Source organism: Malaclemys terrapin, chromosome 11 (genome assembly GCF_027887155.1).
Source record: "Malaclemys terrapin pileata isolate rMalTer1 chromosome 11, rMalTer1.hap1, whole genome shotgun sequence".
Taxonomy (NCBI): Eukaryota; Metazoa; Chordata; order Testudines; family Emydidae; genus Malaclemys; species Malaclemys terrapin.
In genome coordinates, this window is record NC_071515.1 from 21,840,011 (window position 1) to 21,867,823 (window position 27,813).

The 27,813-nt window shown below is 41.4% G+C and overlaps 1 protein-coding gene across 1 annotated transcript; it reads left to right on the plus strand.

The window, feature by feature from the left end:
- The first annotated feature begins 4,105 nt into the window (after positions 1–4,105).
- TMEM237 (transmembrane protein 237) lies at positions 4,106–27,813 on the plus strand. Its single transcript, XM_054044773.1, is given in 12 exon segments — positions 4,106–4,327; positions 4,329–4,371; positions 6,447–6,503; positions 8,031–8,144; positions 9,261–9,381; positions 10,507–10,667; positions 14,602–14,725; positions 16,196–16,387; positions 22,070–22,143; positions 23,586–23,679; positions 25,008–25,129; positions 27,532–27,813. Coding segments are annotated over 12 exon segments (1,392 nt in total). The 3' UTR covers positions 27,600–27,813.

Sequence of the window (27,813 nt, forward strand, 5' to 3'; positions counted from 1 at the left end):
CTGAGGTTACTTTCAGCAGCAGGGGCCTCAGCGTGAGATATTCCCCCCCCCTCCCCGATCGAGATGCTCCAGAAAAGGTTGCAGATCGCTGCCTCGGGGGGCGCAGGTGCTGCTGGGGTACCCCGGCCGGGGCGGGGGCCTCACTGCATTTCCCGCTTGTAAGAGGAGGGGGCTGTCCTCTGGGGCCTCTTAACGCCTACAGTGAAACAAGTGCCTAAGAGGGGAGCCGGGTAGGGGCGATGGCTCCGCGACCAAGCAGGGTGGGGGCCTCCTCTCCCGCCCGGGGTCTTGGAGGGGCTTACAGGAAAACTGAGCCTGGCGCTGGGGCTCTCGTACAAACCCCGCGGGGCCCCGAGCTGGAGGGGGCTGCAGCTGCTACACCAGCCCGCCCCGCGCGCTCGCCAGGCCCCGCAGCCCATGTACACACCACAGCCCCCGCCTTGGGCAGAGGGAATAGCAGCCGCGAGCTTCAGCCCGGCCGGGCTGGGGGGTGTCCCTGCTGCTGGGGGGAAGGGGCAGGCCCCACCTCGCTGTGCAGCCTGGGCCCAGGCGGGGTGGGGGGGCGCGTTAACCTCCAGGCCCGCAGCCCGCTAGCTGAGCCCCTGGTGCCGCCCGGAAATCCCTGCCCGGCAGCCCCCGCCCCTTCCCCCGCGTCTCCAGCGTCTTGGCGACGGGCGCGGCGGGCTGTGCGGGCGGAGCGCGGCATGGAGACCCCGCAGCAGGGACCCCGCCAGGTGAGGGGCCTGCGCCGGCTCCCTCGTTGGGCTGCGGGCAGGTTCCCGCAGGGAGGGGAGGGGGCGTCTGTGGCTGGCTCTCTTGTGGGGGGAATGTGTTGGGGGTTGCAGGTGGGGAGAGGCTCCCTCATGGGGGCCGTGTGTAGGTGGGTTGGGGAAAGGGTGGGAAGGTAAGGCCCCCACATGGGAGGAGTGTACGGGATGGGAGGGTGAACTCTCAGAGTTACTTTTGAGTTTCGTAGCCTTTTCCTCTCAGGTTGGAGGCAGGGGTTTTGACATCTCCCTATAGGGTGACCAGACAGCAAGTGTAAAAAATCGGGACAGGGGTGGGGGGTAATGGCGCCTATATAAGAAAAAGCCCCCAAAATCAGGACTGTCCCTATAAAATCAGGACATCTGGTCACCCTATCTCCCTGTCCCAGTGTCCCCCCTTCAGCCCCAGTTCAGTGTGTAACGCAGATGGCTATATGGAGGCTTTTAATCCTCCTGAGCTTTCTGAGGTCACGACCTGACCTGCATTTTCAGCCGTGCTAAGTAACTGTGTTGAATATGGATTCTGCTACCTCAATTGTGCAAATGGGACCCCGCTCTTGATTAAAAGCTGCCGTTTAAGAACTGTTCATGGTACAGACCAATCTTGAAAAGTGTTTTTTTAAAAAGCCCTTTCAGTAAAGTTCTGCACCCCATCCGAGCTGGCCAGCATGGCCGTGTTAGCGGACTGCAGCTTTAAAAGCAGTGCTTAAAATCAGTTTGCTGGAATAGCAGAGCAGGCAGTGTGTATTTTACAGTTGCATCCTAGTTGTAGCAATATTGGGAACCCTCGTGTAGACCAAGCTCCTGTGGTCACCAGCTTTTTTAACAGTGTTGTTAACCCTACTCAGATCTACATAACACTGTATTAAAAATGCTAGTGCTCATGGGAGCATTGTTTACACTGGTGCTGTCGCTATTGGAGTTCACTAGGTTTTTTTTTTTTGCAACCCTTCCCCTCCCAATGTAGACCAAAAAGAGTGACATTTTCCAAGAGGACATATTAACCCCCCTTCATTGATCAAATAACTAGCAAAGTTTTGCACATGAAAATAGTCATGGTCTCATGTAACTGGCAGCCAGGAATTTCTGATCCCTGTTCTGTTGTGGGCTTGGGCAAGTCTCTCTTACTGTCTTGGTTTCCTTATCCTTATAATAAATACGTTTATACCATAGGTTTTTTGAAATCAATGTAATGTGTTTTGAAGATGTAAAGAGCTATAAAAATAATAATGGTCTAATTCTCAGGACTTGCAGTACCTATACTCCCTAGAACCACTGGTTTAAATCCTGACAGTGCTGATTTCTATGGCAAATAAATTCAGTTCAGTGCAATTTAGCCTGGGTCACTTTTGGATGTGATCTTAAAAACCAAGATCCTGTCTGCTCTGCATTCCTGCTCAGACAATAAAGATACTTTTTTGAGGTAGCAAGAGAATAGACTTGTTCCAGTGTTCTTTCCATCCTCCCTTGTAGCAGTACAGGCACACTCAAATACTGAGTTTCAGCAGTCCTGCCCATATATAGTTTGTGGAGCACTTTGGGATCCTTTGGCATGGAAGGTGCTCTATAAACAGAAAATATTTAGTGGTAGTTTTATTATAATGTTCATCTGCAAAGGTGCACTGCAATATGCTTTTTCTATGGAGTTGGGAAAAGAGGTTTTTCAGGTCCTGGTCATTTGAAATCTGAAATGGAGTTAAAACTGTTGTACATATCACAGTGCTGGATCTTTCATAAAATCTGAGTAGAAAGGACCTTGCCAGCAACTGTTTTTGTTTTAAAATTTTTGTTCTGTTTTTGAGGAATATCCGAGAGAAACTCTTGGTCTCTTTACAGCTCGTTACAACTATCACATTTAGGTAACAAAACATGTTTACTGCATACAGAATTATTACATAAAGTTATTTGAAGGTTTTCAGATATTTATTTTAAAGTTACCCAGTGTTCTAGAAACCTTATAATGGGTGCTATAGAAATAAGCAAAAATTGGACTGATTTTAGGTTTATCCTCGCTTTACCAACATTTTGTCACTTTTTTGCCATATTCCCTGTATAGAATTCTGTTAACACTTATGGGAAAGGTAAGTAGCAACTAGCTAGGTGGATGTTGATTGATGGGGTCAGCCCCACCTGCATGAAAATATTATTTACTGTCAGTCTCTGCATGGCCAAAACTCAGGACAGAGACTTGAAGCCAATCCTGCAAACCATCACTCACACAAGACGTCCCACTTGCTTCAATTAAACTAGTATGGATAAGGATTATTCTTGTGAGTAAAGGGCCATGGGATCTTGGATTTCTAATTGCAAGCAGCATTAAGACCTACTGCTGTTCCATTTGGAAAGTTGATGGCAAAACTCCCATAGACTTAAATAAGAGCGATATCAGGGACAGCAAGGTTCATGTCCAGCTAATCCTGTCTATCAGAAGTTTATTTTTAGTGCAGAATTAGCTGAGGTCAGAGTCGACACTGTCGGGTTTAGGAAGCTGTTCAGTGTCTCTCTCAAGGACTGACTTTGAATGATATGGGGAAGAAACAAGTGGTGAGTTCAGTTCTAGGGAGCCTTTAATTACATTATCTGTGTATTTTTTTAATTGAAATAAAGTCTTTGGAGCATGGGGATTTTTTCCTTTGTCCAGTTCACTTATTTAATACAAAATCTGAATCTAAGCTGCCTCATTTTTTCTAGGTGAGAAAAATTTATCAGGTGTGTGAGCTATGCTTCAGCTACTTTGTTAACAAGAGGCTTTATTATTTTGTAGTTTTAATTTTGTTTTGACGTTATGGTCAAAATAATTTGAAAAGGTTGTGTTTTATTGCACATTTTATCATGTTGGACTGTTCTCTCTCTAAATTTATAATTTCACTAGTAAAGTACCCACAACTCTTCATACTATAATCTGCAAATATGTTGATATTAAATGCCTAATTTTTGGCAGTGTTTTTGTAGATAATATTTTCAATAACTGACTGGAGTGATGAATTAACTTTCCTGTTTGTGTAGTTTATTATAAGAGAAGTAAAAATATTTAAAGAGAACAGCTACATATGCCTCTGAGGTGTCTATAGCAGTGGTTCTCAAACTTTTGTACTGGTGACCTCTTTCACATAGCAAGCCTCTGAGTGTGACCCCCTTATAAATTAAAAACACTTTTTAATATATTTTACACCATTATAAATGCTGGAGGCAAAGGGGGTTTGGGGTGGAGGCTGACAGCTCGTGACCCCCCATGTAATAACCTCGTGACCCCTGGAGGCGTCCCTAGTTTGAGAACCCCTGATCTATAGTATCTCTCAAAAATACAGCACATATCAGAATTTAGGCATTGACATCAAATGTGTATTAGATACTATTTTACTTTTCTACATAGCACCTTCCATCCAAGGATCTCAATGCAATTGTGTACATTTGCTTATGTATGTGATGTTCAGAATCGCCTTTCAGAAGACTTAATATTTGTTGGATGTGTCGGTCATGCTTGGAATGAGCTGGTTTCTGTGAAATGGCTTAGCAAGGGCTTAGAAGGGAGATGGTTTCATAACATACTGATGGAAGATTTTTTATTTCAGTGCCCACCCCGTGCCCTTCCCCCAGTTCCAAGGTAAGATTAGCTGATTATATGAAATATGGTAATTTTTGTGAATGGGAATATTCTTGAAAAATGTGAAATTAAGAAAAATTAGCTCAACAAAAATCTCATAAAGCTCTCACTGACTTCAGTGAGATTTTGCTAAGTGTCTTAAAGAGACAAATATGCTTTCAATTCTATGCTAAACAAAGTTTTAAAATAAAATTAAACTTACATTTGTGAAGCTAGGGTTAAGGCTGTGTCAGCAATTTCATTATAAACCTAGCTTTATTTTAGTTTTGTATTTCATCACAAAAATTTGCAATAGACTAACATTTTTATGTAAGTTTTAGCTTAGCAGCAAACAATTTTTTTTTTTTTTACTAATTTTTAAAAAGTACCTTAAAAATGTAAGTATTTGGGTATGTGTAACTTCCTCCTTTGACTTTCCAAAGGTCTTGGGGTATCGGATGCTTGTTTTCCAATCATATAGTACAAAAGAAGTTTCATATTGTAAATAGATTGGGAAACAGTTTAATTCATAATATCTCATTGCTTCTGTCATTTGGAGGGGGAAAAATGCATCAAAGATTTTAAAAACTATTTCAGTCTCAGTAACTTTTCTATTTTCAACCCCTTGTTCTCCTTTCCTGGCCCTTGCCTCATTGTTTATTGCTGTTGAATGCTGTCTCTCGTCTATATTTTAAATTGCAAGCACTTTGGGGCAGAGACTTCTTTAAATCAGCCTGGTGCCTACCGTACTTTTGAGTGTGGTATAAATAATAAAATCTATATATACCATATTGATGCAAAAGATGGAAAGGTTATGGTTCTGAGGGTTCAATGATCCATGAACCAAGATAGATTTTGATGATAGGAAAGGCAGTTGTTATGGTCTGTTAAGTCGAAAATCCTCTTCAGTGCCTTAAGACATATGTACATAGTAGCTCATAAACACCATTGAGGAGTCTGAATATTTTTGTTAGCTGCTTGCTTCACTGTCATATAACTTCTCCCATTAGTTTTTGTCAGATAGTAAGACCGGTTCCAATTAAAGAACCAGGTAAAATGAAAGTTTTAATCTCATGAACAGCTAACAAATCAAGAAACTGTACATAGTCACAAGAAGCAAACAGACTATTGTTTTGTCTATTGCTAAGCAGCCTCAACCTTGTCATATTCAAATGTTTATAAAAAGAATTAGGGTTCAGGGGAGGTGGACGGCTCTTATGTGTAAGTTCTGTGACCCCATAAACCAATCGTTTTGTGAGCTCTAACACAGTTCTGTGTTGTAACTGATTCAAAACTAACATTCTTATTCTTTTTATATTCCTTTCTGACTTTTTTTTTTTTTATTTAACTTAAATGGCAAAATCTTGGATCTGAAGTGGAAGCCAAGGTGAGTTTGTTGAGTAGTAAGTGCTGTGCATGGATATACTTCTGTTTAACAGTTCCTGTTGACTTCAGTTGATCCTATTTTTAAAGTTTAGTGCCTGCACTTTAATGTTTTGCTTAAAAGATGATTGCTAACTATTATAATTTATTTATTTTGTGCTTAATGTGTGTACATGGGTCAAGATTTTAGAAAGTGCCTTATGCTGTTGAGTGGTCAATTTGAGACACTTTAAAGGGGCCTTATTTTCAGAGGAGAGTTATTTAGCTTCGAAAAGAGAAGAGTCTTTAAAGTCACTCGTTGTGCAGGCCCCATCTCACGGTTGCCCTTCTCTGGACTTCATTCTCTGCTATATCTGTCTTGAGGTGAAGTGACCAGAATTGGACACTATGCTCTATATGAGAAGTTTTTTCTATGTTGCATCATTATTATAATTTCCTTTTTTTTAAAGCCCACCCTATGTGTGTGTTTTTAACATATGTTGCAGTCTGCGAGGTTTTTTATTTTCTATTACTTCCCCACTCCTTGCTTTACTCTTTCTTCTCTTTCCTCTGCTGATGGGGGTTGTCATGGCTTGTGTAAAAAGGGGGCTAGGAAACTCCAATCTTCTTCACTTCCAAAGGGATTCCCCTTTCTGGTTGAGGTGGAGTTGTTAGAAAGAGAGGATGGATTCCTCCATAGTGTGTAACTACTTCCTTTATTTTACATCCTACAGATGAAATTCCACTTAGTCGTCCAAAAAGAAAGAAGCCCAAAGGAAAAAATGCACTGGGTAAGAAGCTGCCAGGAGTGAAAGATATACTTGGATTGCTGGAGGAACTCTGTACTGTAGCTGATCTCCTGACAAATAGCAATTTGGATTTCATACCTACCATTCCTAACAGGGCAACTTTTAGTCTTTCTGGCTCATTCATCTTCATTGGTTATTGTCACAGTTCAAAGCAATTGCACTTGTATTTCCCCATCATGGTCCGGCAAGGGCACCCACTTTTAGGGTTCTGGCTCCCCAGCCATCACCTCTCTTGGGCTGAGACCTGTGTCTGTCTTCCTCCTGACTGGGGCTTTTCTGGGCTGCAAAGTTCTCTCCCTACACTACGAATTCCCCAGCAAATCAGATTGCCTAAGCAGGCCTGCTTTGCTTTCTCCTCAGAGGCTACAAACATATAAATAAGTACATATATTCTTATAGTGAAAGCATTACAGAGAAAACGTATTAAAAACAATAAAAGAACTTACACGCATGCTAATAAACTTACCAGAGATCACCCCAAACTCCAGCAAGGGCTCTGGGACATGAGCAGTTCTTCAAATCCCACCATGGGGTTTTTCTGTAGTTACAAGTTCTTAACAGCTGTTTCCTCAGAACAAGCACCCCATGCATCAGTTAGCCTTTCCTTTATATAGCCTGAGTCTTTGATCTTCAGAAACCATGAATAGGTAATCAACGAGCCAGAGGTTCTCCTCTCAGGGCGTAGCTTCAAAAGGTTAGGTCCTGACGTGGGGATTTGCATTCCCCTTCCCCCATAGATTTCCTAAAAAACCCCCACTTAACTTTGTTGGTCCTGAAAGTTTCTTCTTTTCTGTTACATTTTTGAAGATAGTCCTTGAAGTGCCTAATGTTTCCCAGGGTTTGCATTGTCCATGTCTCTCCCCTGGAAAAGTTACATACGATCCCACAATAATACATTAACTTGCATTTATAATACAGTGGACTCCAAAGCTATTTAAATGTAATTCAATAAGATCTCCTAAGGATATTGTAGGAAATTGCCATATCTGTCACAGTTTTTATACATTATGATTTTTTTATTCTGAAGCGGTATTAGTTAGAATTATAGTCTGAATACTAAAGTCATTGGGCTTTTCCCCCTCCATTCTGGTTACTGATAGAGCAGCAGGTGCTGATACAGCATTGAAAAATTGCTTGAATTTTTTTCTTGCTATTTTTTTCCCTTTCTGGTTACCTCAGTTGCTTGGGTCCTTGAGACTGGACAGTCATCCACAGCCATGAGATGCTTTTCAAATTGGTCATTTTACTAAGTGCTCTAAATTCTGAATGGACTCAACAGAAATCCAAGTAAATACTACTATGCCTGTTTCTGTAATAGATTTAAATATTGTCAGGTATTCTTTAACATCTCACAGAGGAGATGGATTGTTCATAAAGTGTGTTCCACATGGTCCACCTAGTAGCTAAACAGAGAAGGAAATACAAAGTGCAGATATGCCTTGGTTGCCTTCCCAGGAAGGCTCACGCTACCACTGAACTGAGGTTTTTTTCTTTTATTCTGCTTTTCAGAGGGTATTGTTCACGCAGCTGTCCGTCGGCCATCTGAGAGTAGCGAGCCTCTAACTCCTGAGGTTCAGGATGCTCCACCTCAGAGGAAACGCAAGAAGAAGAGAATGCCTCCTGGTATGTGGAGAGTGACAGAAAGGATGGAAGATGGAATTAGGCTTGGCAGCATAAAGTCTTGCTAGCCCACTTCTTAAGTTTCTATTTCTAAAACCATTAGAATAAGTCCATCTGCATTGATGACAGGCCAAAGTCATCTCTGGTGTAAATCCTTGGAGTGAGTGAAAATTCATATCAATGAAGCATTAGGTTGAGAAATCCAACACTCAAGCGTCATGCAATTCTAGATGTTCAGGTTTCTACTGGAGTGATAACTCTGCCGACTTGCACCTGTGTAGTATCTTCTATTCCCGTTTATCTTGTTAAATATGAGCCATATTTTATTACTGCTGCTAGATTTTATAATCTATGCCATAAAATATATGCATATATAATGTGAATTGGGGCCAAATCAGTATTCTAGTAGAAACTTATATTTTGGAATTTCCTGAGTTTTGAATATTTAATGTTCCAGTGTTTCATTACTGCTAGTTTTTGTATTTGAATATTTGCTGATTTTAACAATGGAATAAATTAGAGAAATCTTGTAATATTTTGTAGGATATTGTATTATTCAAGTAGCTATTTTCAGTCCAAAAGCAAGTACGTTGAGGTGTCTGCATCTGCTAAAAGATTTCAAGACCAATGGTGGTCTGATTTTATGTGATCATAAAAAAATAATGTAAGAGCTTTGATTATTTCTTAGAGTGAAAAATAGAGAATTGCTTTCCAATGCTGATCCCACATTTAATATTTTTAATGAGACAAACAGCACACCAGTCCTTGCTGTGAAAGCTGCCTTTGAAACACTTGGAGGTGTTACTTTGAAAACATGTAACACTTTAGTTTACTGGCACCGTACTGCAGCACACAATCACAATTCCTAAATTGTTAAAAGTATATTAAAAGATAAATAGGTTAAAAATTGTCACAAGATTAATGGAAACATCAAATTTTGGAAGTGGAGAATTATAGATAATCCTGTGTTAACATTTTGTATTAACTGAAACTCCGAACATGGTGCTTTTTGTTCACAATGATTGCATTATAGTTATACAACTGTCTCAGTGCATACATTTCCTAATCTGTACTAGCTTGCAGATTAGATTATTTTTGTGGTTTGTTTTAAATCTTCAGAATCTGAGACCTCTTTCACCCAGCAGAATGTGCCCAACACATCCTTTTTTCAGACTGGAAATGGCATGGATCCCCAGCCCTCTGAAGAAACAGTGATTCGTAAACATCGAAAAAAAACAAAGTGAGAGCTTCTAAGGTGCTTTATAATTCTTGTCGAAGAATACCTATGATAATGTATTAATATATGTTAGTATTTAAGGCCCTGATCCTGCAATGACATGATGTCTCTGGAACTACTCAGTGTGCAAAGATAAGCGTGTGTGTAAATCTTTGCAGGGTCAGGGATTAACTTTGTTTTTTTAATCCATGGTCACAGTGAATGCTAAGAATTTAGTATTAAGAAATATTGAGGTACATTTTGGCAATTTATTAATTTAATCTTTCTTCAAATCTACACTACAATTTGAACATGATAGTATAAATACAATACTTAAATCACATACATTAAAAAATAAATCAGAATATGTAACATAGGCCATATCTATACTAGAGTCCTTTAATGGTATAGGAATACCACTATTACACTGGCAAAAGTGATCCTAGTGTGGATGCAGCAATACTGTGCTTTGCACTGGTATTGTGAAACAACCTCCCACAAATAAAACAAGCTATACAAGTAAAAGTGTGGCTAGGGACTTCAGCTAGCACAACTATGGCAGTCAGGGATCATACCTCTTCACACCCTTGACTGACATAGCTGTGCTGGTAGGAGTCTGTAGTGTAGATCTAACCTAATCATCTGATTTCTGCTTTTCTTGAACTTTCACTCTTATTTCTTAACTTTGTTAGAACATTACTTTTGCTCTTTATTTTATCTCCACTTTCCTTCAGCTTCTGAATGTTGCTCCTTTAAAACACTTTTGCTTCTCTTCCTGCCTAAGTATTTCAATTTCTTTAGATTTTTTCTTTAACTTATTTCTTCTGCATTCTTTCTATTACAATAATCTTTTCATGTCTTTCTTTTCCCACCTGAGTGGTTTGTCACAAAACAAAAGTAAAATATTATAATAGTTATTGGGGGTTTGCTTGATGATGGTGATTTTATGCTTCCGTAAAGAAGAATTTTAGGCTCTAATCCTACAAGCAGTTGCACGCAGAAGAAACTTTTTATAGGTGAGTATTCCATACTATTCATACCAGTAAAATTAGGCATGTACTTATGTGTTTACAGTATTAGAGCATTAAGTCTTTAAAGCTTTAGACATTGTTCTTTTTCTTTTTCTCTCCACATATCCTGTGATGATAGGAAGACTCGGCCAGCAGAAATGCAATGTTCCAATGAACTGGGAGTGGAGGAAGAGGACATTATTGAAGATGAACAAACAAAAAGTCCAGATCAGCAACCTGTGTTTGCTGTTCCCACTGGTGCTAGCCAGCCTGTGAGCAAGGTGTTTGTTGAAAAAAATCGTAAGTAATTTCTCATTCTTGTAACTTCAGATATGTTAATAATAATGAAAAAGTTAATGCTGTCCTGTTAAAAAAGAGAAGTTGTCCAGATGTGTTTTTCTGCAGAAATAGTTACAACATTAAAACCACCTGAGCATGTGGCCTTATGTATACACCTCTACTCTGATATAACGTGACCCGATATAACACGAATTTGGATATAACATGGTAAAGCAGTGCTCGGGGGGGGACGGACACGACACTGTGCACTCCGGCGGATCAAAGCAAGTTCGATATAACACGGTAAGATTTTTTTGGCTCTCGAGGACAGCGTTATATCGGGGTAAAGGTGTATTTTTAAAGTTATCAAATTTCTGCATATGTGTAATTTGACTTAAAATATATCATTGTGTACTCTGAAGTAGAGCATTCTGTCTGAAAATGTCACGCTCCCCTAAGTTAAATGAATGGAAAGCAAGAATTACTATTGCACTCATCTTGACATGAGTCCCACAAGCACTAGTTTTTTAATCACAGAGCAATCTGACCCTGCTCAGAGCAAGTCAAGATGACAGAGATTTATCTAGCTAGTATTTTCAGTGTTGCTACCCTGGTGAGAAATTTTAGGGAAAACATACTATAGGAAGGCCTGTAGGTTCATATACTTTTTTTGAATACAAAGGAAGAGGGATGAAAGGGGTTTTTATGGGAGACAAAATGGGATGCTAAAGCATTTTTCTTTTAAGTGAAAACTGTAGTTGTTCTGAAGCTATTATTGAAACTAGTTGTGTTTTGGGGTCTTGGTAAGTATTATGGAACATAAGGACCAAAATGTTTTAAATGCTTCCTCCCTGTGCAGCACCCCGCATAACAAAGCCCTCATCCTGATTGAGATTTCTAAAGTCTGGTCTGCACTAGAAGGTTTTACTGGCAAAACTTTATTCAGCACAGCTCTGCATACATCCACACTAAAAACTGAGTCCACCCAACAAAGCCCTGAACTTTTGCTGGCAAAATTAAACCAGTTCACCAAGTAACATAACACCTCTACCAGTATAGTTGTCAGGGCCGGCTCCAGGGTTTTTGCCGCCCCAAGCGGTGGAAAATAAAAAAAGGAAAAGCCATGATTGTGATCGGCGGCATTTTGGCGGCAGCTCCACCACACCGCTTTCTTCAGCGGCAATTCGGCGGCAGGTCCTTCCCTCTGAGAGGGACTGAGGGACCTGCCGCCGAAGAGCCCGACGTGCCGCCCCTTCCCCTTAGCTGCCCCAAGCACCTGCTTGCTGGGCTGGTGCCTGGAGCCGGCCCTGATAGTTGTGCAATCAAATTGCCTGTGAGAAGACAGAAATATCTGTACCAGCAAATGCAGCCCTCCAGCAACAAGCCCACAATGCAGCTGTCCCAGCAGCAGTGACCCCTCTGGTCAAATTTTTGAATTCTGCTGCACAGGGCTCACAGTGACTGGAAGCCTGCCTCCCATTTAAATTTGCCAGCATGTTTTCGAAATACCTCTTAACCTGCCTGCCACCTCCTCAAGCACTCTTGTACAAGCATGATTCCAACTAAACCTTGTGCTGCTACCTGTTCCAGGAAAGAGGTCCTGGATTTCCTCAGTCTGTGAAGCAGATGGAGTTGTACAGGCACAGCTGTGGATTCCCACAGGATTCAAGATGTGTATATACTGATATTGCAAAGGAGATGCAGAAGCAGGGGGACACAGCAAGGATGAGGGCCTATGCCAGGCAAAGGGGAAGGAGCTGCAGTAAGCTTACAGAAGAAAAAGGAAGGCAACAAAAAGTCTGGCACTTCCCCCAAGAGGTGCCACTAATATGTGGAGCCCGGGTAGATTTGATTTAAATCACTAGTCAGGAAGACTCGATTTAATCATGGATTTCTACATAAAAGTGTATTCTTGTTGGTTGTTATAACCTTAATACATATTCTTCACAACTCAGAGATAGATGTGTACTTTCTAAAAATGAAACCTACACTATACATTTTTAAAGTGATTTATTTTGAAAACTTTTCAGATTAGTTTTACAGCTAAATCAGAAAATGGATTGGTTATTTCATTTACCAAAGGTAACTGAAGCAGATATTTATGAAGTCATTGAGAGGTGAACTATCTCCAATTCAACAGGTTAATCATTAATATTTGGAAGATTTTCTTGCCTTGATGTATTAGGAGGAGAACATCACCAGACAGACATTTAAATTGTTTTATTTAACTAAAACAACAACGTTATGTATTCTGGATTTTTTTTCTTCAACAGCAAGCATAATATTTTAACAAAACAAGCATGCGAATTTTTGAATTTAAACATTTAAGTTCTTTAAAATCAGGTTTGTTTTTGTTAAAATTGGCCTCAAATTGGCAGCCGACTGTGCATGGGCAGGGAACAAAGGAATTCTGTTTTAAAATAACCAGTTTATTTCCAGGGTGTGAACTGGCAGATTGAGCTCTGGTCAAGTGAAAAATTCTCTAAGTAATACAAACAGAGAATCAGGATAAAGCTGTCAAAACTATTTCCAAATATATACTCAGTACTTTTGCTGGCAATGCTTGACAATAACCAAGTACAATTCAGTATGTTAAAAACAGAAAACATACTTGCACTGACTGTAAGCTACACAGAACCCAGTAAGTGAGCATTCATACTAGTGTATGTGATTTTGCAGAAAATCCATTGTAAACTGATTGGATGCAGGATTTCAACTCCAAATCCTACTACTTGCATCCAATCAGTTTAAATTAAAAACAATGTGTGGGTAGCTTTGGGAAGGGAAGGAGGGTTTTGATATGGACAGGTTCACTGGCTCTCCAGGAGTCCCAGGGGCCTTCTGCCCCTTGCAGAGAAGACCATTTATCTTTAGTTTTCTGCTCCCCTGTAACAAGTGAGTAGTTCTGGACATTTCTGTGTGAGAAACATTTCTCTCACCCTGGTAGGATACCTTTCCATGGTACTCTGCCAGGACATCTTGGGGATTGTCACTGTTTATGTACTCAGCTGTAAGGTAGGAGCAGGGGACAGAATCAGGATATGTGTTCCATTTATCACCCCACCACAGTTAGGGAAGAATCCATCTATTATTTCCTACACATTGCTCAGAGTCACAATCCTGTGCAGCTGGACTATCCCCACTGTCGATTTTCCAACCCTGAACTGATTGTCTACTGACAGATAGCAATCCAGGAGTGCAAGCTTCCAGAAAGTGATTGCTATCTGTTTCTCTGCTATTAAAGCAGCTCTCATTCTGGAGTGTCTGTGCAACAGGACTGAGGTGAGCTCAGAACACAACTCCAGGAATGTGACCCTTTGCATCCAAAAGTTCTATAGGTCATCCCAGTTTGCATCACAGTCTGGTCCCACCACTTGGTGCCAAGAACCACCGCTCCCCTGTGAACAGCTAGTCAATGAATATCTACAGCAGCTGGTTGCTTTCATTCACGGTCTGTATCATCCACTCCTCAGTATCCCCTTTATATGATGGGTTACCAAGATTCCACAAATATAAAAGAATCCGTAAAATAGACAAGAGAGATTCTTTGGTCTGTGCAGCATCTATGGTTTTGGATGCAAGAAATGAGGGATTTAAAAACAGCATGAAAGAGTGGATTATGGGTTTGATCCCAAACTCCCACAGTTCCCAGAGAGGAGTGATGATATCCCACAATATAATGCAAACATTTCCTGGTTGATAGTGTGCCTGATGGTGATATGGGAGACACTGGGATTCCTGCTTACAGTGCAGCATGTCCTTTGCTGATATAACTTGATCCTGAGGACACACTGCACTGGTACTCATGTAAATGCATTCTACTGAAATAGCTATGTTGGTAGCAGAATGTCAATAAAACTTTCTAGTGTAGACAAGGGGCAAAGTATTACTGCAATACAAATAATAGGAAGTAGTAATAATCTCCATGATTGAGTAAGGTTGTTTTTCTTTTCAGGGCGTTTCCAGGCAGCTGACCGCACAGAATTGGTTAAAACCACAGAAAACATTGATGTATTTATGGATGTAAAGGCTTTATGGACCACTAGGGATGTGGCACTCTCAGTGCACCGTGGTTTCAGGTATCTGATAGGTCAATATTTTGATGAAAGAAAAGGGACTTTTGTGTGAAATCCATTTCTTTTTCTCTCTGGCTAGGGAATGCTTTTGAAGTGAACACCTTCTATCTACCTTGTAAATGTCTCTCTTAATCTCTTTGGACACACTCAACAAACAATGGATGAGTGCAGAACTGAATAACTGCAAGCTTTTCTATTGATGGACTAGGCCTAAAGCTTCTCCGCACTCTAGCAAATTATCGTATAGTTTGTTTTGTTTTGACTGAGAGTGCCTGCTTTTGAGAGGCAGGGGGGAAAGTTGAAGTATAGAAGCCAGAATTTAAACTGTAGGAGAGACCATAAATGTGTCATGTCTAATTTTAGAAAAGAACAGATTTTTAGTTTGAATTAAATTCAGAAGCTGCTTTTAGTGTACCATTTGTAGAAAAAAGGCAAATGGACTAGCCTGAAAAGAGGTTGTAACATCCTAAGGGAAATGTAATGATAAATAGCAGTGTAATGAGCTAATATGAGGTGATTAGTGATTGTGTTAAGTCCGGTCTTATTTAACATCATCAGAAATTATCTTGAAGAAGTAATAAACTCTTTGAAATTCACAGATGAAACCAAAGTGGAAAGAGGTGCAAATGTTAGTGAGGACAGAAGTAATACAAAGGGACCTACAGAGGAAAGAGATTAAAAATGAGATATACATAACTACTGTAATGCATCTGGGAAGAAAATATTTGAGAAATACATAGCTCCTGAGGGGAAAACTTGGAAATTAGTAATGCTGAAAAAGAGTTAGGAGCAAAATTTAAATCAAATTAGACATGAGTTTGCAATGTGATATAGTAGCAAACAGGCCAGTGTGATTTTTGGCTGTGCAGAGACATTATGATATGGAGCAGGAAAATAATAGCTCTTCTCTATCTGGCTCTGGTGTATTTGTACTGTGTGAACGTTGTGTTCACTTCTGGGCAATACGTTAGCAAGGAGTTCAGAGAAAAACAGCAAAAATTATCATTGGGCTGGAGGGACTGACTTAGGGGGAAAAAAGATGCATATAGTTTGGATAAAACACTACTAAAATGGAATTGGGGGGCTACAGCAGGGAGGAGTGCTCATAGCCTCTATATTTGAAGAGTATGAACATCAGGTTTGGAGAGGAATTATTTAGAGCATTGCAAAGGAATACAACTCCTATAACTATAGGAGTAATGGGATAGAGAAAAGGCTGAACATCAGGAAAAATTTCCTTAATAAGACCTCTTAGGCTGTGAAGCAGTCTCTCAAGGGAAGAGGTGGAAGCCCTATTGCTTGAGACTTTTTAAACTAGACTGGACAAATTGCTAGAAAATTATATGTAAGGAACAATCCTTCTGTCCTGGCAGAGATGGAACGGAGCTTTAGCTTCTATGACAATCTGGACCATGAACTTTTGCTGAGATTACAGCTATTTACAAAAACTCTAACAATCTCTTATCCATTTAGGGTGATTGGACTCTTTTCTCATGGCTTCCTTGCTGGCTATGCTGTGTGGAACATTATTGTAATATACATTCTAGCAGGAAACCAGCTATCCACTCTCTCAAACCTGCTACAGCAGTACAAGGCCTTAGCATATCCTGCTCAGAGTTTCCTTTACTTGTTGTTGGCTATCAGCACAGTTTCAGCCTTTGACAGGTAAAATGTTCATTTGTATAACTTACATAATTTGTATGCCATACATCCCCTTCTAAAGTCATAGAGTCATAAAATTTCTTTCTGTGGCACTTTTCTCACCTGTGATAGGATGTACTACAGATTGCTTCATTTGCTGCAGTTAGTTCTACCTTGCTCTACCTTGACAAAGAAGATTTATCTTCTATGTATATATGCCATATATTTTTACATTAAGGGAATGTAGCAGATGCATACACATACGTTTTGCAAAAATAACAGAATGGTAAAGTACCAAAGGAGACAGTTATTTACTGTCTCCTTGTACAGTGTTAAATGAGCTTTTCTTCCCTGAAGTATCAGAGAGGTAGCCGTGTTAGTCTGGATCTGTAAAAAGCGACAAAGGGTCCTGTGGCACCTTATAGACTAACAGACGTATTGGAGCATAAGTTTTCGTGGGTAAATACCCACTTTGTCAGACGCATTTCTTCCCTGAGTGGATCTGTATGTTCCCACTTGTGGTACCTTGTGGTAGATCCTTCCTCTTGCTGTGTAAGCTAGAGCTCTTTTGTGCCTCCCACCTCTCCTGTCAGGGTCACTGGTGTTCTGAGGGCAAGGCTATATAGGAGAGGAGCATCTTCACCACCTCAGTTGCTTCCAACCATATGCCTGGTCAGATGTGAACTACTCCGGTCTCTTTGGAGTTTCTTGTTTCTTAGGAATAGTTAGTATTAGCTAATTATGTAGAGTTTGTGTTTTTCCTGATTCTGGGTTATGAAGGAAATGCAGAAACAGAGGAAGCCAGGTCTCAAGAAGTGCATTTCCTGCGTGGCTGTCTTCCCACTATCCGATGACCATGTGCAGTGCCTTAAGTGCCTGGAAGAAGGACTGTCTCTTACAGAGTGTTTGATTTGCCAAACCTTTATTCCCAGAGACCGTAAAGATAGGGAGACTTGCAAGAGCTCCTCTTTCTAAAGAAAGAACAGGAGTACTTGTGGCACCTTAGAGACTAACAAATTTATTAGAGCATAAGCTTTCATGGACTACAGCCCACTTCTTCTTCTTCCTCTTTCTAAAGGAAGCTCTCAAGGCTAAAACCTCCGGACCCACTCAGGCTTTGGATCCTAGCTCTAAGAGACCAGTCTCTGCCCCTGTGACCTGAATGGCTTCAAGAAGCTGCAACCTCTGTCAGGGCCTGGTTTGGTTCCTGCAGATTACCACCGTTAAGCCCCTGAGGCTACAGATGTCCAAAGCAAGTGCCATGTGGTTGGATCTGACTGCCCCTGTTCTGGAAGAGAGGTTGAGAGAGAGTTTGGCCACTGGTTGTGTATCTCGTTCGTCCCAGCTACCTGGCCCTGATGGAACTCCTATGGAACAGAGTCGGTTCTGACTTCCACTTCTGGATCCAGGAAGATGGAACTGATTGATGTATCAGAATCTGGGCCATCAGCACCTTTAGTTCAGTCTGTCACAGCGCTGAAGAAAGAGGGGCATAGAGACTAAATGGTCACTGTTAGCAGTGCCGGTTCCTGGGCATCAGAACTAGAACTATCAGATCCCTCCGATTCTGACAGGGCCTCTACAGTTCCAAAGTGGAGATCTGTTCCAGACCTGACTTCAGTAACAAGGAAGATGGATTTATTTATAATGTTGGATCTGAGGTTGTCCACATTGTCAGATCCATTGTCAGTTCCTGGCTCTATTCCGGCTATATCCTCAGTTCTGGAGAACTTTGTCACCATGGCAGCCCAAGTTAATCTTCCAGCTCCAGTTCACGTCTTAGTTCTGAGTGTGAAACACAAGTCATCCAAAAAGAGGCATGTTATCCTGGTTCCAAGAACTTCTCCCTTGTCTCCTGTTAGGAAGAAGTGGTCAAGGAAGAAGTGGTCAGAAAGTGCTGCTGGTCTTTTCGTGGAACACCTTATGCTGCTTCCTCCTGGGACCCCATACAGGGTCTTCACAAAGAGCTGGATCTCCATTCTTCTCTCTGGATCTGCTGTTATCCCTGGTGCATTCTGGTCTCAGATCCAGACCTGGATCCTTTCCAGGGGGAAGATAGAGGAAAAGTGCAGAGATTTGTGGCTCTCCTTGTACCACCCTCTGGATCACCTTCTGCAGGCAGAAAAACTAAAGGACATGAGATCGACTGCCTACTCTTTGGGTATGATTTCCTGTGCTAGGAGTAGACCCTCTACTCCTTCTTTCCAGTACCAGAGACAGCTCTACCATGGTTTTACTTTTTGTCAGGTCAGAGACATGAAAAATATCAACAACCTGCAGCATTCCAGAGACAGCCTTTTTCAGCCCGAGGTCTAAATCTGAACAATCCACTTCCTCATCAGCGCCTTCATCATGAAACAACAAGCCTTAATTTTGACAAGATGATTAAAATCAAGATCCAGCCAGTCAGGACCAGTCAGCCCCCTTCTTTGGAAAGAGGCTAGCCCTCTTTATTAACACATGAAGACAAATTATGTCGAACCAATGGGTTCTAGAGATTATAGAAAGGAGCTGTCTCATACAATTCAAAAGATTGATGATCATCCTTCCCCATTATTCCCTTATCCTTTACTCTTCAGGGACCCCTCTCACAAGGGTATTCTTCTTAGAAAAATTACTTTGGATGGGAGCAGTTGTGGAGGTCCCCAAATACTGGAGCGGGGGCAGAGTCATGGCTTTTATTCCCATTACTTTCTGGTGTGGAAGAAGGATAGGAGGGATTTCATCCGATACGAGACTGGAGCAACTTGAACAAGCACATTTGGAAGTTCCGGTTCCCTATGTTGACATCTCTTCGCTTTCAGTCACGAATTGGTTCACAACTCTTGATTTAAAGGACTCATTTTTTCCCTGTATTGATTTGTCACTCATTGTAAGTACCCCTGTTTCATGGTGGCCGGATGCCATTTTTAGTACAAGGTGTTTTCATTTGGCTTCTCCACAGTGCCCAGAATTTTTAAAAAATGCCTCCCTGTGATAGACGCTCATTTGAGGAATGAGGGTATTTTTGTTTACCCTCATTTGGACGATTGGCTACTGAAGCTGCTATACACAAGGACCTGTTAAGCCATATTGTTTTTACAACTAATCTCTTTTCAGCTGTTGGACTTCTTCTCAACCACCCGAAGTCAATTCTCTGACCTACTGAAAGGATTCCCTGTACAAGCTGTATACCAGACTCAGTGGAAGGGAGAGCTTTTCTACCAGATGAAAGACTTCAGAGGTGTGTTACTCAAAGAATAAAATTCTTTTTGGGTCTCATGGGCTTTATGGCAGCCACTACTTATGTTACTCGTTTTGTTATCAGAGAATGAGACCTATGCAGCATTGAATGTCTTGGGTCTACAGAGCAAGTTGGGACAGCCTCCATATGTTGATCATCATACCTCAGAACATCATAGCCTCCCTGAAATGGTGGTCAGTGAGAACAATTTGTTCAGAAGTGTATAGTTCAGTCTCCTAGATCCATCTCTGATAGTCAAGTTGGATGCTTCAAGCAAGGGTTAGGGGGGTTCATCTTAATCAGCTGATAGTTCAAGGGCATTCGTCTTATTAGGAGACACCCTGCACATCAGTGTGTTGGAATTGAGAACTGTTTGTTTGGCCCTCAAGACTTCCTCCTTCACCTATAAGGGAGGGTGGTGCAGGTAGTGACAGACAGTATGTCGGCAATGTAGAACATCAGCAAGCATGGGTGTTCATTCTGCTCTTGTGTGCAGAGACTGTAAATCTATAGTATTGGTGTCTCCTTCCTGATGTCTATCCTGTGGCCTTGCATCTGGCAAGGTAAAACAATGTAGTTGCAGATCGACTTAGCAGAGACAGTGCACGAATTGTCCTTGAAGTATCAGTTGGTTCAGACCATATTCTTCAGCTGGGGTCACCCATATGTGGATCTGTTTGCAATGAGGTCCAACAAAAAGTGTTGCCTCTTCTATTCCAGAGCGGGCAGAAACAGTCTATCCCTGTCGGATGCTTTCCTTCTCCACTGGGGAAAGACTCTAATGTAAGGCCTTTTCCCACTCTCCATTGATCCAGAAGGTAGGAAGAAAACTATATCAGAACAGGGCGAAGATGATTCTCTTTGCCCTGGGTTGGCCATGTCAACTGTGATTTACCAATCTCCTGCAACTGTACAGCAGAGTCTTTATGTGTCTTCCTCTGTCTCCAAACCTGCTGTCTCAGCAGGATGGAAAGATCTTTTGCCCAGACCTACAGTCTTTTCACCTGATGGCGTGGGTGATTGGACATTGACTCTGTCTGCTCCTGAGCAGTCATTTTCTTTGCCTGTGCAGGACATACTAGTTAACTCTAGAAAACAGTCCACTAGAAGCTGTTAGTTTAAATTGGACCAGATTTCAAGCATCGATGAAGGGAAAACCTGATTCCCCTGTATCTGCTTCCATTCCTTGTGTTCTGGAATAATTAATATACTTGAAGCCTGAAGTGTTATCTGAATCATCCTTAAAAGTTTATTTGGCAGCCATCTCAGCATATCATACTTTTAATTGATGAAATTTTGCTGTTTGTTCTGTGTTTAGTCTAAAGGTTTATCAGATGACACACACACACACACACACTCTCTCTCGCTCTCTCTCTCTCTCAGAGATCCTGTCCCTTCCTGGGATCTTAATTTGGTACTGCCCATGCAGCATGGGTCATGCTGGTAAAATTGCCCTTTGAACCCTTTGCTGAGTGTTCTCTGTATCATTTGATCTAACAAGATGGCTTTCATTATCCCCATCAGAGTGAGTGAACTGAATACCATTTTGGCTGATCCAACTTTCACTTCTTTTCATAAACAGGGTAGTTCTCCAACCTGATCCCAGGCTTTTACTTAAGGTGATATCTGATTTTCACATCAAAAAGACAATTAATTTGCTGGTTTCCCCCGAGGCCTTGTTCTAATAAGGAGGATGCCAGAAGGACCCTTGCTTATTATATAGATAGAACTAAGAGGTTTTGTAAATTATCAAGATTGTTTGTGTCTTATGCTAAAAATTGAAAAGATTATATGGTTTCTTTCCGAACTATATCTTGATGGATTAACGATTTATTGCTGAATGTTACACACTAGCAAAAGTTCCTGTACCTGCTTTGATTCTATCACTGTGGTTTCTTCCTTCGCTTGTCTTAGGCAGGTGCCAGTTGCTGAAATTTGCAGAGCTGCAACCTGGACTTTCAGTAAACATTATGCGTTGAACCTGGCCTCTAGGAAAGGCACTGGATTTCGTAAAGCGGTGCTACAGTCTCTATTCAATTAGGACTCTGTTCTGGCTCTAGGTCAGTTTTCAGCACTGCTTATCGCTTTATCCCTTAAGAGGGAATATGCAGAACCATGCAAAGAAGAACTTAAGGTTACTTCCTTGTAATCAAGGTTCTTCGAGATCGCTCTGCATATTCAAACTTCCCACCAGACTTTCTCTCTCTGTCAGAGTCCTTGTTTGTTTGGTTTCTCTGGCTTTGTGGTGGAAGGAACTGAAGTGATGAGGGCACCTTACCCCTATACAGCCTTGGCTTCAGAACGTTATGACTGAGGCGGGGGGTGGGGCATGAGACTGCTTCTTACACTGCTGGAAGAATGTTCTACCACAGGGCACCACAAGGTGGCACAGTACCCGTAAGTGTGCATACACAGAGCCATCTTGAAGAACTTTGATTATAAATAAGTAACCTTCATTTCTTTATATATATATATCTGTTCAGGATTGACTTGGCTAAAGCATCAGTAGCAGTGCGAGGCTTCCTGACCCTGGATCCAGCAGCCATAGCCTCTTTCTGTGAGTGTTATAAACATACAGCTAAGGGTAGCATAAAATCCCTCCTTTACCTGTAAAGGGTTAAGAAGCTCAGATAACCTGGTTGGCCCCTGACCAAAAGGACCAATAAGGGGAGAAGATACTTCAGATCTGTGGGGGAAGGTTTTTGTTTTGTGTTCCTTTGTTCTCTGCGAGTCAGCGAGGAATCAGGGCACGGAAAATACATCTCCCAAAGCCATACCTGAACTAAGCCTCTAAGATTACAAATTGTAAGTAATAGGAAGAAAATGTGTTAGATTATCTTTTGTTTTAGCTGGTGAATTGTCCCTATGCTATGAGGGAGGTTTATTCCTGGTTTTTTTTGGTACCTTTAAAGTTTTGCCTAGAGGAGGATCGTCTGTGTTTGGAATCTGATTACCTTGTAAAATTACCTTCCATCCTGATTTTACAGAGATGCTTCTTTTACTTTTTCTTTATAATAAAGTTCTGCTTTTAAGAACCTAATTGGTTTTTAGTGTCCTAAAAACCCAAGGGCTGGTCTGTGCTCACTTTGTTAACCTATTTGGTTGGTATATTATTCTCAAGCCTCCCCAGGAAAGGGGGTGAAGGGGCTTGGGGGGATTTTGAGGGAACAGGAATTCCAAGTGGTCCTTTTCCTTAAATCTTTGTCTAACTTACTTGGTGGTGGCAGCAGTACTCATCCAAGGACAAGGAAGGATTTGTGCCTTGGGGAAGTTTTTAACCTAAGCTGGTAGAAATAAGCTTAGGGGGGGTCTTTCATGTGGGTCCCCACATCTGTACCCCAGAGTTCAAAGTGGGGAGGGAACCCTGACAGTGAGTATACAGCAGACCATAACATTCAGTAGCAGAAAATTACAGCCTTTATGCATCTTGGCATACATTTTCAGTGCTGAGTTTAAACATGCAATCTCCACTACTGTTAATGGAAATTTCATCCCTAATTGTTCTCTGCGTTAAAAAAAAATTACAGTACTGTATTAAATATTAGCACTTCAGTCTGTTAGATAAAAATGGAGGGTCAAAGAGCTGAATGTTTTACTAACTAGTCTCATGTAAAAATTTGGAATAAGTGATGGGATTTTTAGTGCTTCTGAATCCTTTTTCTCTTCCTTACCCCTTGTAATGCTATTTTCTCCCATTTTGAATGCAGCACATGTAACAAGTAGAGCAAGAGTAATGACATATCCCCTTGACTTAGCCAGCAAGTTGTTAGTGACCTTGGTCAGGATGGTAGAATGCAGGGGACAGAAGTCAGATTTGAGGAGTTAAGGAGAGTGCTGGAGAAAAAGACTGGGCAGTGGAAGTGAGCAGCACATTCTATGACTTTGGAGACAGTGGGGTGGAGGGAGAGAGAGAGCAAGGTAAAAAATCATTATTTTGTGACTAGATAGTGTTTTATGTAAAATTAGTGAAAGCTGCAAATTTCTTTCCATTTCTCCCAGTATACTTTGTTGCTCTCATCTTGTCTCTGAGCCAGCAGATGACAAGTGACAGAATCAACCTCTATACACCACCTTCGGAGAATGGGAGCATCTGGTAGGAAATCTAGATTGCATTATTTTTTAACATTTTCTTGCCCCTTCTATGACACAGACCATGTAAGAATGTTTAATTAACAGTGGCTTAATGATGTCATATAGTACACATCTAAAAGTGTTCTAAAAGATTCCCAATATTAAACCTGTCTTAATATTTTTGCATTTGAGACCTTAAACTGAGCCCTTGATGACTTTGAGAATTGAGGGTGTTTAGCAACTCACATGATAGGGCTCACTGTGTCTAATGGTTAAATGTATCCTTTATACACCTTGATTGGCTCAGTCCTGAGGCCTCTGTTTTGGAAGTGACCAAACTGAAATGGCACCTCACAGAGGTGGCACATTTTCTTTCCTTATGCAGATCAATCTGTGGAGGGCCAGTGTCATTTTTGGAGGAGGTTATCTATTCTGTCCAACCAGGGTGACCAGATGTCCTGATTTTATAAGGACAGTTCCGATATCTGGGGCTTTTTTTTATATGGGCTCCTATTACCCCCCACCCTCTGTCCTGATTTTTCACACTTTTCAACAAATTAGGAAAAAGTGTCATAAAAAGAGACTGATCAAGAGGATACTGCAGAATTATTGGCCTCTGTGTAGAAAGACCATTGCTTCTTGGAGGGTGGGCCAGTAATTGAGACAGAATCAAATTTGATGTTCCCAGTCTGCAGTCTTCATGGCTCTCAGAAACAGTCCTTCAACAAGGTGTCATACTCCTTTCCTAGGCAGGACAGCTGTCTGGAATACAGCCCTTAGGCAAGTTCAGACAAGTGTTCAACACAAAGTAAAAACAGAATTGGTAATTTGATATAGACATATCCCACTCTGTCACAATCATAATTAAAACTTTGTCTCTGCAGATTTGCTACTTCACTACTCATTCCCCTTTCCAGATCATTAATAAATATATTAAACAACACTGGATCTAGTATGGAACCTTGAGGCCCCCTGTTGTTAACCTTTTGCCAGGATGACAATTGACATTTAATCCTACTCTTTGTTTTCTGTCTCCAGCTAGGGAAGGGGGTTGGTGTTGACATCTAACTTGAACACTCACTCCATGATAGGTAGTGGGGCTTCTCAGTTGGGTCATAGCCTTTGGCGTTCACTCTCCTCTGCAGCTCTTCAGACCCCAGAACCTTTAGAACATGTTGTGAGAAACATTTGTTGTTCAGTATTTGTTTTTGTTTGGTGTTTTTAATTTCTCCAGTTAAAGCATCTAGCTGCCAGAGTGCTACATGGTAGAAGTTGTTAAAATAATAATATATACACACCAGGATAAGCCTCGCTATCTGTCCTCTAATAAGTATCTAATGCTTTTTTCAGGACTGCAGGTGCAGAGGAACAGATTCTTCATCCATGGATTGTGGTGAATCTGGTGGTTGCTCTTCTAGTTGGGCTATCCTGGCTCTTCTTATCTTACCGACCAGAGCTAGATCACAGTGAAGGTATGGGACATTAAGCCTAAAAGAAATTTGGAGACTGTTCCTTTGACTCCCCCAGATCTACTTTGTTCTGTGTTCAGAACTGGTCCTTAGAAGTGTATCACTGCTATAGTTAAGGATAAAACATTTCTATTATAATCCTTTTTTCTCTTCCTCTCTCTCTCTTCCTCTGAATACGCATAACTTTCCAAAGAATTCATTTCTTGGAATGAAATTGTCCTTTGTTGGTCTCTTCTGATTTTTTTTTAAGTTTGAGGAAATAATAATGTCATTTTTGAATGCTGTAGGATGGAATTTTACCCCTAGGTGTTTTAAACAAACAAGGAAACCTAACCAGTAATTTGTCCTGGCTAAAGCAAAATAAGATGAGTTTTGAAATATTGTACCGTTTGGAGGGAAGCATGACTTTGATTTAACAAAGTTCAAACTTTTTGAAAACTATGTACTCTGCTTATATATTAGAAAACTATATTACGTTTTAAAGTGCACGTTTCACGAATGACATTTGCTGTATGTATGTACAATACAGCTTGGGGAGCAAACTCTTTTCAACAGACAAGAAAAGCAGGAGTAGTCTTTACCTAGACCTTCCTACACCCTCAAACCCGCCCCCCCCCATCCAGTGATACAGGCCCATTAATCTCCCTCACACAGCAATAGTGCGTCATTTATTATGTGATGATTGAATTACTTATTCAGTTCAAATTTTGCAGGCTTTGAACGTACTGGGACCTCCAGAGCTCAGGGGCAGTGCGTAGTCCCCTTGTCTGTTTGGTGCGGTGCCTGGATACTGCTCTGTTATCTTGGACCAGGGCTAGTACCCTTTGGTGCCAGGATCAGGAACCAAAAGGTGGCTTAATGCCACCTTTACCACTCCTCCCAGACTTGTACCGAGCACAGCTCAGATGGTCAAGTGAACCTACAGTGAATATGTAGATTGCATGGGTTTCAATCACATATCAACTGATGTCACACAAAAAATCCTCTTTGATAATATTTTGTAGGTTTATGGAGCTTTAGAATATTTCTTCAAGCTGCTTTACAACATTATTTGACAACTTTTTATATCTCAGTCCACTGCTGTCCCCTGCTCCCTTTCCTGGTGTCATTCATACGTGCTGGGGGGTGAGTTGAAATTCAAAAATCCAGCTGGATTTTAAAATCTTTGGATTACAAGCAATATACAATAGCATTATTGAAAAGCGCCTTAGAAGTGGGGAACCTGAGGCACAAAGAGGTGAAATTGACTTGCCCAAGGTGAGCCGATGGCATGATCTGGCCCAGAAATCCTCTGTGTTTCCAGGCTCTAACCTGGAAGTAGAGGTGAGCTGGGGTGGAGAGCCCTGTGGCAGCTCCCCGCCTCCCGCCCTGAGGCTCTAACCACTGACTAGGACAGTGCCTTAAAAGTTTTGAGAGAGAAATTCTGAAAAGGTTCACCTAGGACTATCTCAAACAGACCAAAGGAAACTCAAAACTATTCAAAAACAGTTTAACAAGTTCATACTTCATTCACCATCTGAAACAGCATATGCAGGGGCATCAACAAATGCGGTGGATCCGGCTTTTCCTCAGTTAAATGTGCTGCCAGTTAGATAAAAATTGATAATATTCTAAATTGAATTCTGCTTTCTGATTCTAATGTAATTTTTAAAACTTTCTAATGTTGACTTGGCTGGTTAGTTAATTTTGCAATTTCTATTTTTGATAATGTCACTAGTCCAAATGGAGGATGCTGCTGTGTGTGGTTTGCTGGCATTGAACATTCCTCATCATACTAAGGCTTTTAGTACAATGGCAGCTTGGTGGGGACAGGGATGTCTCTTGCCATTATCAAGGTGTTGGTCAGGGCCTTCCTTACCCATACGCAAAGTATGCAGCTGCGTAGGGCACCAGGAAATTTTGGGCACCAAATTACCTGGTGCCCTGCACAGCTGCGTGCTGCTCCAGCCCCGCTCCACCTCTTCCCCAGGACCCCCGCCCCTGCTCCGCCTCTTTCTTCCCTGCTCTGCCCCAGCCCCGTCCCCACTCCCCTGAGGACTGCAGCAGGGCTGGGCCTGCACTCACTGGCGGCGGGAAGTGCAGCAACCCGGCCCCAGCCACACCACTGGTGAGTGCTAGGGGGTGGTTCCCCCCATTCCCCAAGCCAGCGGCCCCCGCCCCCCCCAGCAGAGGCCTGGTGCCAGCCCCCCCCCTCCCCGGAGGCCTTCCGGGGGTGTGTGTGCTTGCATTGGGCCCCAGAATAGCTAGGGATGGCCCTGGTGTTGGTGATATTATTTAGAAGACAACTCGAAGAGGAAGTTTGGAGAAATGCAGGAGGAAATATTTAGCAATAATTTATATGGTTTTTCACTAAAGCATTTAAAAAATACTGGTTTTTTTGTTTGTTTGTTTTTTCTCTCTTCCAGAACTGATGTTTCATGCTGAAGTAGAAGAATTTCCTCAGCTGGATAAAGGCCTCAATGTCCAATCGTAGTGCAGAAAATGCATCTTCAAATACTGTAGCTGAGACTGAGGACTTAGCACTTATATGTATTGTACCTGTATATAATGCTTTTCTACAAAACAAAATTTGTATTTTTGTATTGTTTTATATATACTTGTTTCTGATGGATCTTTTATTTTAATTATGCTATTTTAAAAAATTCCAAAGATTTTTGAAAATAGGACTATAAAACATTTTATATTTA